The sequence below is a fragment of the Syngnathus acus genome, chromosome 13, assembly GCF_901709675.1.
Source record: "Syngnathus acus chromosome 13, fSynAcu1.2, whole genome shotgun sequence".
Taxonomy (NCBI): Eukaryota; Metazoa; Chordata; class Actinopteri; order Syngnathiformes; family Syngnathidae; genus Syngnathus; species Syngnathus acus.
Window position 1 is genome coordinate 14990530 of NC_051098.1, and position 13168 is coordinate 15003697.

Sequence of the window (13168 nt, forward strand, 5' to 3'; positions counted from 1 at the left end):
AAATAGATAAAGTATGAGAAGTTGATCTTGAACTCTATTAAATAACTTTTTTTTCAGATTAGGACAAATATGCGTCTTTGAGTTTTGTTATGTTATCTTTGTCTTTATGTTTCTACAGCCTTATTGTGTAAATATTGATTATTTGAAGCAATCACACTCCCAGACGCTGATGCTAATAACCGTTAGCATGTCAATGGGATTTTTCAATGACTTTAGCATTAGCACAAAAACAAAACCTTTATTGTATTTAAATACAAAATCAGTAATTATTTTTGTTGTATGTTTCGTTTTACTGTAAACTCCAACTGAGGTGACAGTAATCATCTTAAGAGAAGCTGAGGGACGGCAAAATGAGCCAAGTCAATTGCTGAGTTCAATTTTTGGTTCTTGCAGGGGAACGGTCAGCATCATCAAGTGGAGTCTCACATCAGGAAGAAGCTGGACTCCCTCCTGAAGGAGTCTCGTATCGGCGACAAGGAAGACACCGACAGCTTCAGTATCCGAGCTCTGCTGAGGGCCACGCACCAGGGCCTTCAGAAGAACCTCCGTCAGGTACACCGCAGAACCCAGCGACGCTCGGAAACAGTCCAAAATGGCGGAGACGGAAAAATAGTCATCTCTGAGCTCAATGCACAGGCGGCTTGTCATGTAACGTGTCAGAACGGCTCCAAAGTGATGAAAAACTCAAATTCTGAAGTTGCTTTACTTAATATTTCATCTCCTCCTACTTTGCCTCTTGTGCTATTTTTAGAAGCTAGTGTTTCCTGAATGCTGTTCGAACATAAAAGCTGCCTTTTTTCTTTCTCACGGTTACAAAGCAGCGCAAAAATGTTGCCTTTCCCTCAAGGAGGTTCACTTAATAGTTTTTCACAGGCCCAAAATCGAGGGTCAAAGGTTAATATCATAAGCTAGATCATTTGAAGGGAGTCACTGTTTTTCTGTCACATAAGTAAACCCGCGTAATTTGCCTTTGACTCTCCTCCCGCTGTGTGTTGCAGAGCTCCAGGGGGGTTCTGAAAAAATCTCAAAGCCGATCCTTCATCACCACACTCAAACAGAAGGTGGGCTTCATCCGAGGAAGGCAACTTAGTATATCTTCATCTTTTTATCCACCGGCCTTATATGTAATTCTATACACAAGGAGCACATACAGAAAATAAATTATTCATATCTGCAGGATGCATGCACTGATTTCAGATGCTCAGTTTTTTAGACTTATGTTATGAATCCTTCAAAGTTATTGTATCATTGTTTGTGTAAAAAAAAAACACTATTTGTCATGCCTACACAAGATGTTTAGATTTTTGTTGTTCTAAAAATGCCACTGGAGATGCATCATTTGCATCCTCCCCCGCATGTTCACGTGTGTGCGTGCACGCATCGGTGCACGTAATGCGCTGGTAAGGTGCTTCCACTCTGTCGTAATCGCTGTGAACCTGCTCCTCTTCTCAAGTGGACTCACACACACACACACACACACACACACACACTCAACGTGCCATTCTGTACATGCGCATGGGGATATGCGTCAACCGGATTTTTTTTCTGTTTTGTCCAGAGGCACTCCAAATCACGGCTGACGTGCCAAAGTGGGGAGAAGGAGGAGGACGAGCAGGAGACGTCCACAAGGGACAATGGAGGACAGTTTAACAGGTCAACTTGCTAAAAACACTCCCACATAGCACACACAAGGTTGGATGAAAGATTAAAGCAAAATAAAATGCTTGATAGACAATGCAAAATTATACAAAAGTATTATGAAGGGTAAAAATGATATAAAAGGAAAACATGAACAAAATACATAAAAAATTCAAATGGAATAGAAAAACAATGAGTAATATACCAGAAAGAAATACATAAGAACTTTGTGAAAAATACACCAATATTGAAAAAAAAAATCAGAAAGAGAATTGACAAATTATACAGCATTTATACAATTATAGAACATGTGGAAATTTTAATATAATGTAAACATATAATTAAAATAATAATAATTGGCTTTTCCTATAACGACTGTATTAAAATAAATATTGTATATTAAACTAAAAATACCCTAATATTTTTTCTTAATTAATCACCCAGCGGCTATGCATGCTCTGACTGTTCTGTCTTTTTGTGGTAGGGGAGGACGGAAGAGGAAGACCATGAAGCTGAGTCGGGATCTATCAAACTTGGTGGTGTTCACCAACTCTGTGGCCTCGCAAGAGTGTCTCAATGAAGGTGCAAATTTATGCGCGGCTCAAATCCGCCGCAGCTGCAATTTCAAATCCCATTTTTGGAAACACGCCTCATCCGTGTTTGTCTTCAGGTACGCCGGGTGACGTCCTGTCATTCAGCGAGACCAGAGCCCAATCGCTGGTCAATCACCGAGCCGAGCACTTCCTGGCTTTCAATCAGAGGCAGCTGTCGCGGATCTATCCCTCGGCTTACCGCATCGACTCGTCCAATTTCAATCCCCAGTTCTACTGGAACGTCGGCTGTCAACTGGGTAAGCGCGTCTTTCTGCGCCTCTGGTGACAATAAAAATCCATACAACCCGGCGGGTTGCTAAAAATGCTTTTTTTGACCTATCTCTCATCGAGTTCATCCCAAACTTTTTTTTTAATTCGATTCTTCCATGTGAATCTCAATCAAGCCAGACAATCCTTGTGTAGTCAGTGCAGCAAGGCCCAAGTTAATTACAAACATGATTGCTTGAGAGAGTAGCAAAGGCTAAGCAAACAAGCCTCTTATTTCCTTCGATAGACCTCATGAATGCCAAATATGTCAGGGAAGAAATTTCATGGAGCTCAAATACATCCAGCGGTGATGACATATTTGCCTTTCAGTGGCGCTCAACTACCAGACGGAAGGCCGAATGATGCAGCTCAACAGGTCAAAGTTCATGGTCAACGGAGGTAGCGGCTACGTCCTGAAGCCGCCGCCCATGTGCAAAGGTAACAACCTACACTGGAACCTCACATTTTGTCATCCATCCATCCATCCATCCATCCATCCATCCATCCATCCATCCATCCATCCATCCATCCATCCATCCATCCATTCATTCATTCATTCATTCATTCATTCATTCATCCATTCATCCATCCATCCATCCATCCATCCATCCATCCATCCATCCATCCATCCATCCATCCACCGAGTCACAAAACCATCAGACTAAAACCAAATCGTACGAAAACAAGCAAAAGTTTCCATGATTATAATTGAAGTCCAATCTTACTCTATCTTGACTTTCTACAACTCTGCATATGTAAGTGAAAGAGAATCGCCGCAACTCTACTTAAAATGTCATTAAGGGGATTTAATGGGTAGTTTACAGTGGGAAATAACACTTAATGTTTCCTTTACTTGACAACAAAGCAAAGGGGTGCTTAACCTTGGGTGACTGGTTCATGATGCGGCATATACTGCCTCGTAACTTTGCCGTAGTGTATTTTGTGTGTATGCTTTCTGTATTTAACCCAAGAGGAAAAAAACCCAAGAAGCCTCAGCAGTGCTATTGAGTGATAACGTTCACATCAAAGCTGTGATGTTTCACATTCCCTGCAGGCACTTTCAACCCATTTAGCGATGACCCACTTCCGGCATGCCCCAAGAAGCAGCTCGTTCTTAAGGTCATTAGCGGACAGCATTTGCCCAAACCGCCGGATTCCATGCTAGGGGACCGGGGAGAGGTACCAATAAAAAAAAAAATTGCAATAGATTAGACACACTAGTCTTGTTAAACTGTCATTGTTTTTTCAGATCATTGATCCATTTGTGGAAGTGGAGATTATCGGTCTGCCCATCGACTGCTGCAAGGAGCAAACACGCGTTGTTGACGACAATGGTAAGGAAAAAAAAAAATGTCGGTGTGATCAGAAAAATCAGAAAGCAGAACAGCACTTGATTTTGGATGGACTTGTTGTTTGACTCTCCCGAGGTTTCAACCCTGTGTGGGAAGAGACGCTGTCCTTCACGCTGCACATGGCCGAGGTGGCCTTGGTGCGCTTCCTGGTGTGGGATCACGACCCAATCGGTCGAGACTTCATCGGCCAGCGGACGGTTGCCTTCAGCAGCCTCATGCCCGGTTCGTGCGCACATTCCATCGCCGGCTCGGATTTAGAACCCAATTAGACAGACCCGACAAGACACGTTGTCACATCTGAACAAATGTCTTCTTATTCCGTGACAGCTTTCACGGCCCTTGGCCGCGTTTTTGTGTCAAGTCGGTTTTGACTCGAAAAAAATCTCTCACCAGGTTACAGACACGTCTACCTAGAGGGCCTGACCGAGGCGTCCATCTTTGTGCACGTGTCGGTGCACGACGTCTACGGCAAAGTGAGTATCCCGCCGCCCTCGTCTGACTTTGCGGTTGAGCCGCTTGATGCCCGCGGGAATATATTTTGCGAGCGGGCCTAAGAAAAGAGCTTTTCGCCAACCCACCGCTTATCGGCTTCTCTGCCAATCCTTTTGTTTTTCTAGTGGAGTCCTCTAGTCCTGAATCCAAGCTTTACCATAATGCACTTTCTAGGATCCAGCAAGGTATCCATTCGGATGTCTTTGTGAAAGCTGTGTGGTGCTGCATGAACTGTAGGAAAATGCATGGATGCCAAAAAACAAAAAACGCTTTGTGTTTGTGACACTAAACGCAAAATTGCCACATCAGAGCCGCAACAGAATCCTTTTTTTATTTACATGTATATTTTATTTATTTAATAATTATTATGAATACAAAATATTTATTATTAATTATCTACAACTGTGCATGTGTAAGTAAAATATCACCGCAACGCTACTTAAATAAATAAAATAATAAATACATAAAAAATATTTATTATTAATAATGAATAAATAATAAACAATTTATAAAAATAAAATAAAATGTTTATTTATTTTGTTATTATTAAGAGATTTTGACAAACAAAATCAATTGCGTCATAAATTGCAGTACCAAGGAAATAAAAATCACATTTCGATTTTTTAATTCGCTTCCAGGAAACTGAATGTGCGGTGATCTTGCCAAGTGTCAAGTATCAGGTGTTAAACCTCACACTTCTGTCACGGCTCTGATTCTACCTCCCAAGGCGGAACATTTCTGGGTCTTGCCGATTTGTGTCAGTGCCGTTTATATGGAAACGTGAAAAGCCAGCTTCAAAAAGCACTGCTAAGAATTTTTTTTTTCCACATGTAAGCATGCTTACATAACCCACACAACGGCTTCTTCCATATTTTGCTGTGGTATCTAAAAACGCATGTCACGTTCTGAAAACAGCTCCGTTCTTCTCCAGCTCACTCTGTTTTTTTTTCCCCAGGGAAATCAACTTCGAGGCATCCGCGGTTTGTTCCACCGTTCTTCCAAGTCCTCGGTGGATACGACCTCGGCAGGTCTTCGGAAGCGCTCCATCAGCGACCACCTGCTTCGTCGCACGGCCAGCGCCCCGGCCAAGGGCCGCAAGAAAACCAAGATGTCGCTTTCCGAGTCGGCGGCCTGCACGTCTGAGCAAAAGAACGGCGTCGAGGCACTCGGGGAGGAACCGGGGCCGGAAAAGAAGCCCCAGGCCCGGCCCCTCCTCACCCACAGACCCATTTCTATGCCCTTAGACAGGCTTCTGCAGGGACAGCTAACTCTGTGCTCCGCAGACAAAGAGCATGACGGTGCAAACGCCGTCATTGGTGGGTATCAACTCTCTTTTTGAATTCTTATCTGTTAGAGAAAAAACATTTGGAAATACAGACCAACTGGAGGTTGACCAACTCCTTGACTTTGGAAGTTCGACTGTACTCTAAACTGCATGACATCTTCCGAAAGCAACATAGAGACTTCATCTAACAAATCTCTTCTGCTAACTCTGCTACAAATCAACTTAAAAGACTAATATGCTGTAAAAGATGTGACCTGAGCGACTGCAGCTTGCTCCCCACGATGCCTTAACATGCCTTTTCTGTCCCATCTTCATTTGCTGTGCTTCTTGATAGTAGAGAAGTGACTAGGATGTTCCTGCAGGTAAATCAGACTTACGTGCCTGTTGTCTGAAGGTTGCATCGTTCGAACAACATGCCAGTATTACGTCTTCCCAGTGTTATTCTATTTCAGCCCTTTTCCACTGCACGGTGCCTACTCAGCTCTCAGAACCAGGTACTGCCAGGTTCTAGTTCTAGTATGGGGACAGGTTTTGAGTCCCAAGATGATAGCAAAAGGCAACCTCAAGCCAGTGCTACGCACACATGCTAACATTAGCATCTGAATTTAGCTTTAGACACTGTACCTCAAAGTTTCCCATTGGCCCATTTTCTTCTGCCCACAGTCTTGTCTTAAATAACGAGTCTCTGTGGTCGACTACAATCCTTCATTGTTGTTGTTTAGTAGTGCATCTCATTCTAACTGACGCGTTGGAAGCAATTTTTTCCCTCGGCACTATTTTGAATACCCCAAACTGAAATACGATAAGCTAAGATGAGACTGTGCTACGCGGTGGAAAAGCGGCAACTGAAAGTGATATGAGAACAATATGGCTGTGCCATTTGATCCCAACCCCATCTGATCATCTCTTTTCCTGAAATGAGGTTTGCAAACATGGACTCCAAAGCTTCATTCTCCAGCTTCTCCCTCACAGTACTTGGTGATCCATTTGTCTGTGGTTTACGTTGTATTGGCTGGATTGTTAATTGTCGTCTTTGCTTTTGTTGGATGGCTTGATGGCTTGCAGTCTACCGATTCAATTTCTGTATTTCATATCCCTTAATGTCCAACCATCTGTTTCCACAGGAACTTATTCCTTTGACAGAGCCAGGTCTTCCTCTGTGGATCTTCTCATGAGATCATCCACTTCCATTCAAGAAACCATCCAATCCCCCTCTAAGATGAAGAACAAAAATGCCAATAAACCACGGGAGGCCTCTTACCTGGTTGTCGGTGATGATAACATTAGAAATGAGGACGACTATGTCAATTACCAAGCAAGTAATAATCGAGTCAACCAATCGAAGATACACTCAGCACTTTCCACCATCAAACAGTGTCGATCAGATAAACTAGAAACTTCTTCAATCAGCACGGCGTTCACTGTTGCACCTTCAGTGTCCTCTTCCTCCGCCCCTTCTTCCGTCACCCCGCTTCCCTCTATCAACATGGACCATAATCTGAAAAGTTCTAGCTCTCTCCATGACAGCACCATCTCCAGACTCATTGATGCTATGTCCTTAGGCAACGAGCAAGACTCACGAGGCTCCATATCAGCTTTGATTGGTCAATTTGAAAGCACGACGGACCAAAACGAGAACCAAAGAACTTCCCAAATCTGCACTCTAAGAACGACCCTTTCACCGTCCACCATTCACCTGGCAGACTCAACAGGACCTGCTCTTTTCTCAAGTCCAGAAACCGCTGAACTTGAAGAGGTCTATACCATTCTCGATGAGGAGATGCTATCATCACCTCCTTTATCGGCGTACAACCAGAAAAATCAGTCAGTCCACGATCAGGCAAATACTCTGAACGGCCTATCGTCAAGCAGCTTGGCTTCTTCTCCGGTAAAAGGGGCTCAAGGTTTAGGGAACCAGCGCAACAAGTGTTGGGACGAAAGGAATGGAGATTCAGAGGAGGTAGAGGAACGTGTGTACGAGGAAGTGTTTGACCCACCGGCACCGATAACAGAACAACAGAGGAGTTCTACTCAACGATACATGCGTCCACCTTTGAACAATTCTTTTCAGCTGTCCCATGACCGTGTCAGCAATGCGTTTGCAGAGGTAGAGGTAAATGTCGATGAGGATCCAAAGGAGGTGAGCGTAACCTCATCGAGACGAGTATGGGAATCCCTCGGTAGTCCCTCAAAACAGAGTGCTATTTACCAAAACGAGTCCACTCCAAAATACTCCCAACAAAGACTTCCTCTGCCATTTTGTGAGCCTCAGCAATACCCAACGTTTTCAACACCGTGTCCTTCCTCGTACAGTAAACCTTTGTATCAACGACCGAATCAACAATCCGGTGTTCAGTTTTCTCCGATGCGTAGACCCGTAGACTCTAAATTTTCCAAACCACGACCCCTAAGCCACAACGGCTACCCGAGTCCTCAAAGCAATCCTTTTCATTATAGTCGAGAGTTTACACAACAGAGAAGCTTCAACAACAGCCCGGTCCCAAACGGTTTTCTCCAAGGCAGCCAGATCCCCAACAATTTTCACAAGGGAAGACAAGGATATCAAGTCAGGGAGCAGGAAAGATGCTTGCAAAATGGATTCTCCTCTTCGGAAAATCTTCACTCTGTGCCGTCAGGAAATAGCTTCAGTGATCGAGGCCTTTACTCAATGCCTTCTGATTTTGATACGGTGTACAGTCACACGGACTCTGGTGACTTGTCAGAGTCCGCACCCCCTTCAGTCTCGCAACTAAGTGAAATCCAAGCGTCCACTCCAAAGCTTTCTTGCAATCAAAAGGTAACCGTGTCCCAGGTACATTCCGTCAACAAAGCTCCAAAGATTTCAACTCCACGCTCTTTATCGACCGCTCCCCGGTCGGTTAGCGTGGATTCCACGATCAGCACTCCGTGCAAGTCCAAATCTCTTGGGGATCTGACATCTGAGGACATATCATGTAACTTTCAGAGCAAATACCACATCATAAGTCGCAGTTTCATCACTCCACACATGAGGAGACAAAAGAGAATGGGAACCATGGGGGGTGGTACTTTCCAGTCACAGTCTTGTGACCCGCTGACAGAACAGTTGCGCAAACTGGTCAATCTTGAGATTGAAGTTAGCGAAAGAGACATGTGTCAGTCTCCTCGGCGCCATGAAGAATTACAACCCTCGCGGGCAACGAGCACAGACCCTTCTACTTCCCGAGATATTGACGACTCCCCTCCACCACTCACGCGTCGCTTATCGTCCCGTAGCCAAAGCCGAGTGCGCCACATCAACAGCCGCGCTCGCGAAAGACAGCAGGAGGCACTGACGCCACGCTCAAGTGGCTTGGTCAACGGCACCGCCGCTGTAGGCGGGGTTGTTTTGCGGAATAAACCAGCCTCACAGAAATCACCCGTGAACAGACACTCCACTGGCTCTTACATCGCAGGTTATTTAGGCCAGCTGGAGGACAGAGGACTTCCCGAGGGAGCTTGTACAGCGTCACGTTACGGAAATGGCGATCAACGTTCAGATCGCTACTGTGCCGATGACTCACTTCCTCCTTCAGACTCCTCCCACTTCTCATCAGAGCCAGAAGTCTACTTCCTGCTTCGACTTTAGTTTTGACCTACCATTTTTTTTTTTTGTAATCCGCAATACGGAAGCTTTTCCCTGAAGCTGGACATGGACTGTACCATTTTACTAGTGTTTTGTTTACATTCTAATTCTGTACGAGCTAATCACCTGTGACTGAAAAAGACACCGGTAACCAGTGATGTGCTAAAGTTGGACCTGGGCGCTGTTGCTGTTCCACTCAAGTTCCATAGGTGTCAAGAGTACAATGACAGAAAAGGGCTCAGAGTTTGGAGAAGCTAGTCATAACTTCAAATGTGTGAGAACACCGTCGCAGCTGACAGGGTTTATAATTTGAACATAGTGTTTACGCCGGAAGAAAACACGTAAAATCTAATTTGATATAAGCTTTCATATCAATTGGTTTTACAAAAATCTCTCATCGTCCGAATAGTCTGGTCAAGAAACAAAAGTTAAGATAAGCAATATACCTGTCCTAAACGTAAAATAATGTTAGCTCGTTAACCAAAATGCTAACATCATGCTACTACTACATCTTGATTTGTTTCGCATGATTTATTTGTATGTTGGACATCACCTTCAAAGGCAGAAGTCAATTTGCACAGCGTATACCTATTTTCAGATTCAAAATGACGCCATACAAACTGCATTGTTACAGCATGAAATTCATGTATGAAATGTTAACGGTTTTGCTAGTCAAAAGTTGTTCAGTCTGGCGGTGTGTTGTCGATATTCTACTTTATGTCCAAATAAGACAGACGTGTTATCGTTGTCCCAGTGTTGTCAAAATTGAGACACCGACGCTAAAAAAAAGATTCGACTGTGAAGCAAAGTGTTAATTTGTATAACTGGAATATGTCGTGAAGGTCACCACCATGAAAGTCTTCCTTCTCGTTCACGTGTAAATAATTCCGCTGTTGTCTTTAATCTTTGAATGGTCTTTGAATTCTGACTGTACGTTTATGCATGTTACCTACACGTGAACATGTCGCGCATGACTATGCACCCGTTTACACACAAAAAAAATGTTCCAGCGCTCGACAACTTTTGCACAGGATGGACGAATAGTCCCACCGGGGAGGACGAAGACTCACAACTGGGTTACAATCTAGCGTATCAACTTCTGTGCTTTTGGCCTTCTATGGTCTGCAAACAAAAAAAGATTTGGAACTTTTATTTTTTTAATTGCTTTGATACAGAAGAACAAACTCTTGACAATTCTGGTGATTTTTATTTTGTACAACTTGTAACGGAATGCAAATAAGTGTACAGCACTGAGGTCAAAGCAGTGAACGGAGCGATGTTGTAACTGTATTATTTTTTATTGTTCCAGTGTTAAAATGGTCTTTTTTCTTTGTATTGTTGCGCATCACAAGACTGTGAGCATTTTCCTACCAATGCAATAAAAACAATGAAATATTTGGTTTCCACTTATCTTCTCTTCAAAATACACACACACATATATATATATATATATATATAATTTTTTTGTTTTATTTTTTTTCTAATTTTCTTGGAAATTAACTCGTGTTAAAATATGAGTCACCATTTCTTATCACTTTAGAGGTCACGCAGCTTTTACAAGTGGTCACAAAATGTTGTCTACTTATCCACTGCATCATTTACACCCTACAAAATGCCATTAAAATGCAGGGATTTAAAACTCTCATTCATGTTACCAAGCCTCACATTTATTCAATAATAAATGCTCTGAAAGTCGTAATGAGACCCAATATGGCCCATCGCACACAATGAGGCCTAATTATTCGTGAAATAGCCATAATGGAGCTGATAAATGGCACACCTGTTGCCCCGTGGAAGCGGGTCCTTGGTTAACCTGCCACTCCTTGTTATGATTGTTTGTGGAGCAGAAGGCCGATGCCCGCGTGCACGCAGCATCTGGCCTGTGGAATTACTTCTTTCTGCCGACTGACAATCATAAACACTTTGCTTCATTTCCTATTCAGTAATTCCCATTATTTTTCCATTGATGGAATCCTCCATAAAAGTCAATATTTTTTTTTCTAGATAACTAAAAATGTGATTTAACACAGACATTTAAAAATAGTAAAGGATGACAGAAAATAATCTGTAATAAATTTAACATAGTTTATCAAATCAATGGATCGAACCAATATTTTATCATCTTTCTAGTGCATGAGCTTACATATTTGCGGGTATAACTTGGTACGAGCCACTTTATTATTGGATTGTTTTTCCACCATCACTCCAGAGAGGAGTCATTTCCAATCCCGGCTGGCGTCATCATTTATCTTCCAAAGGCCTTCTGACTATTATGAATGTTATCAACAGTGCTTTCTCTAACATAGAAGGTTGCTTGGTTCTTCCAAAACCTGACTTTCCATGCAATCGGATTTTATGTATTTATTTATTACATAATTGTTTTAACAGACATTTCTGAATCTGTACCATAGTCTTGTTGTGAGACTTTCTACAATTCTTAACTAGGTTTATAATAAGGCACTATTGGTCATGGAAAAACTAAAGAAACTGAAGAAAACCAACAAAGTAGCTAAATAAACATTCGCAAAACAGATTTGGACTCAACTGAGCATAAAATAATGCAAAACATGGACAGCACATAGCATGACACACAGCACAAAGGACAACGCTCCAAACAGGACTGAATAGAAAGGAGGGAACTAAATACAAACAAACTGACCAGGCAACGTGGAACACCTGGACAAGACACAAGCGGCTAGCCAATTGGAAGACACAAGGGGCGGGGCATACGCGAACAGGTAGATTCAATTATCTAACAAGACACAAAAAAAGGAAAACAAGGAAAACATAATACTGACAAATGAGACAAGGAAAACAAACCAAAGTCCAAATCAAAACCAAACAAACTAAGAAAGTGACAGTGTTTCATCAAACTTTAAAAGTAGCATTTTTTTCACTTGATTTTAATGGGGTTTTAGAGTTTTTTCTCATCCTGGGACACATTAAACTGCTTTCTAATTTCAATGAAATCAAATGAGCTGTGTGTAGCAAGATATTGTTGCTTAAACCATACACGAAAAGGATAACCACTAGATGGCAATGTCATACTATTCAAATTGTGCCTTTCCTCCGGTGATGGCTTTGCTTAGTCACTATAAATAAATTTACACTATTTATATTTATAGTATAAATGCTTCTTGATAACTTAAATGAATGTACCACCATGTGCCAATCTGTGTTATACACTCCCTAGCCACATTGAGAGGTAAAAATATCTATCAATCTTCAGTGACTTTACCATGATTCCATCCTGGATGACCGAGCCAATCAGTCAAGGGATCTGTAACGGTGAACCCAGGAACCCGGTGAAGAAACAGTAAAATATAACATTGTCCTTTTGTTCCCAATCCGAAGTTGGTAGATATAGGCACTTAAGTATGTAAGCTCATAGTTGAGGATGAGATCGTAGTTTGACTGCTAAATTGAGAGTTGAACCAAAAGACTAATTGCTTGAGTCCCAAAGAGCGACCTAATAATTCCTGATCTTGATGGCTTCGTCCACCCTTTTCAGTCTTAGAAAAATGGTGGCTGCTCCAACTGGCACCAACCACCTTGAGGATCACAAATACGCCTGGCTGCTTCAGGGCAGGAACAAGAACAGGCGACATCCTGGACTGGTTGCCAGCCACATTCTGTACAGTCACTGAGTGAGAATGGAACCACTAACCCCTAAAACCTAACCCTATTGATAATATTCATAGAGTATATTTTCACATCAAACTTGACAATCAAGACTGTTCTTCCTTCAACACGTGGAACCCCTGAGTGGGTTGTCTCTGTGACTGTGACACAGCTGTCTATCTTAATGACTGTTTTTGCTTTGTTTGGGAGAAGGGTGTTTGTTAGGGCGTCATCTCGCCCGGGGCAGTTGGTGACACTTAGAAATAGAGGCGCAGTGAGAGAGAGCTGGCGGGGCGGTCACTGAGGCCAAGTACTT

At 42.6% G+C, this 13168-nt stretch overlaps 1 protein-coding gene across 7 annotated transcripts in view; it reads left to right on the forward strand.

The window, feature by feature from the left end:
* Positions 1-10626, forward strand: part of plch1 (phospholipase C, eta 1) — a 30150-nt gene extending 19524 nt beyond the window's left edge. For 3 of the 7 annotated variants that reach the window (XM_037267675.1, XM_037267676.1, XM_037267673.1), the window contains 13 exons: positions 394-552; positions 999-1061; positions 1559-1653; positions 2123-2220; positions 2309-2488; positions 2829-2936; positions 3553-3677; positions 3748-3832; positions 3926-4072; positions 4244-4323; positions 4468-4527; positions 5298-5658; positions 6752-10626. In XM_037267675.1, the coding sequence (XP_037123570.1) occupies positions 394-552; positions 999-1061; positions 1559-1653; positions 2123-2220; positions 2309-2488; positions 2829-2936; positions 3553-3677; positions 3748-3832; positions 3926-4072; positions 4244-4323; positions 4468-4527; positions 5298-5658; positions 6752-9234 (4044 nt within the window). In that variant the 3' untranslated portion in view covers positions 9235-10626. Of the gene's footprint in view, positions 1-393; positions 553-998; positions 1062-1558; positions 1654-2122; positions 2221-2308; positions 2489-2828; positions 2937-3552; positions 3678-3747; positions 3833-3925; positions 4073-4243; positions 4324-4467; positions 4528-5297; positions 5659-5961; positions 5990-6751 lie in introns of all 7 variants that reach the window. The other 4 variants (XM_037267679.1, XM_037267674.1, XM_037267677.1 and 1 more) reach the window with 3 other exon arrangements.
* Positions 10627-13168: the final 2542 nt, after the last annotated feature.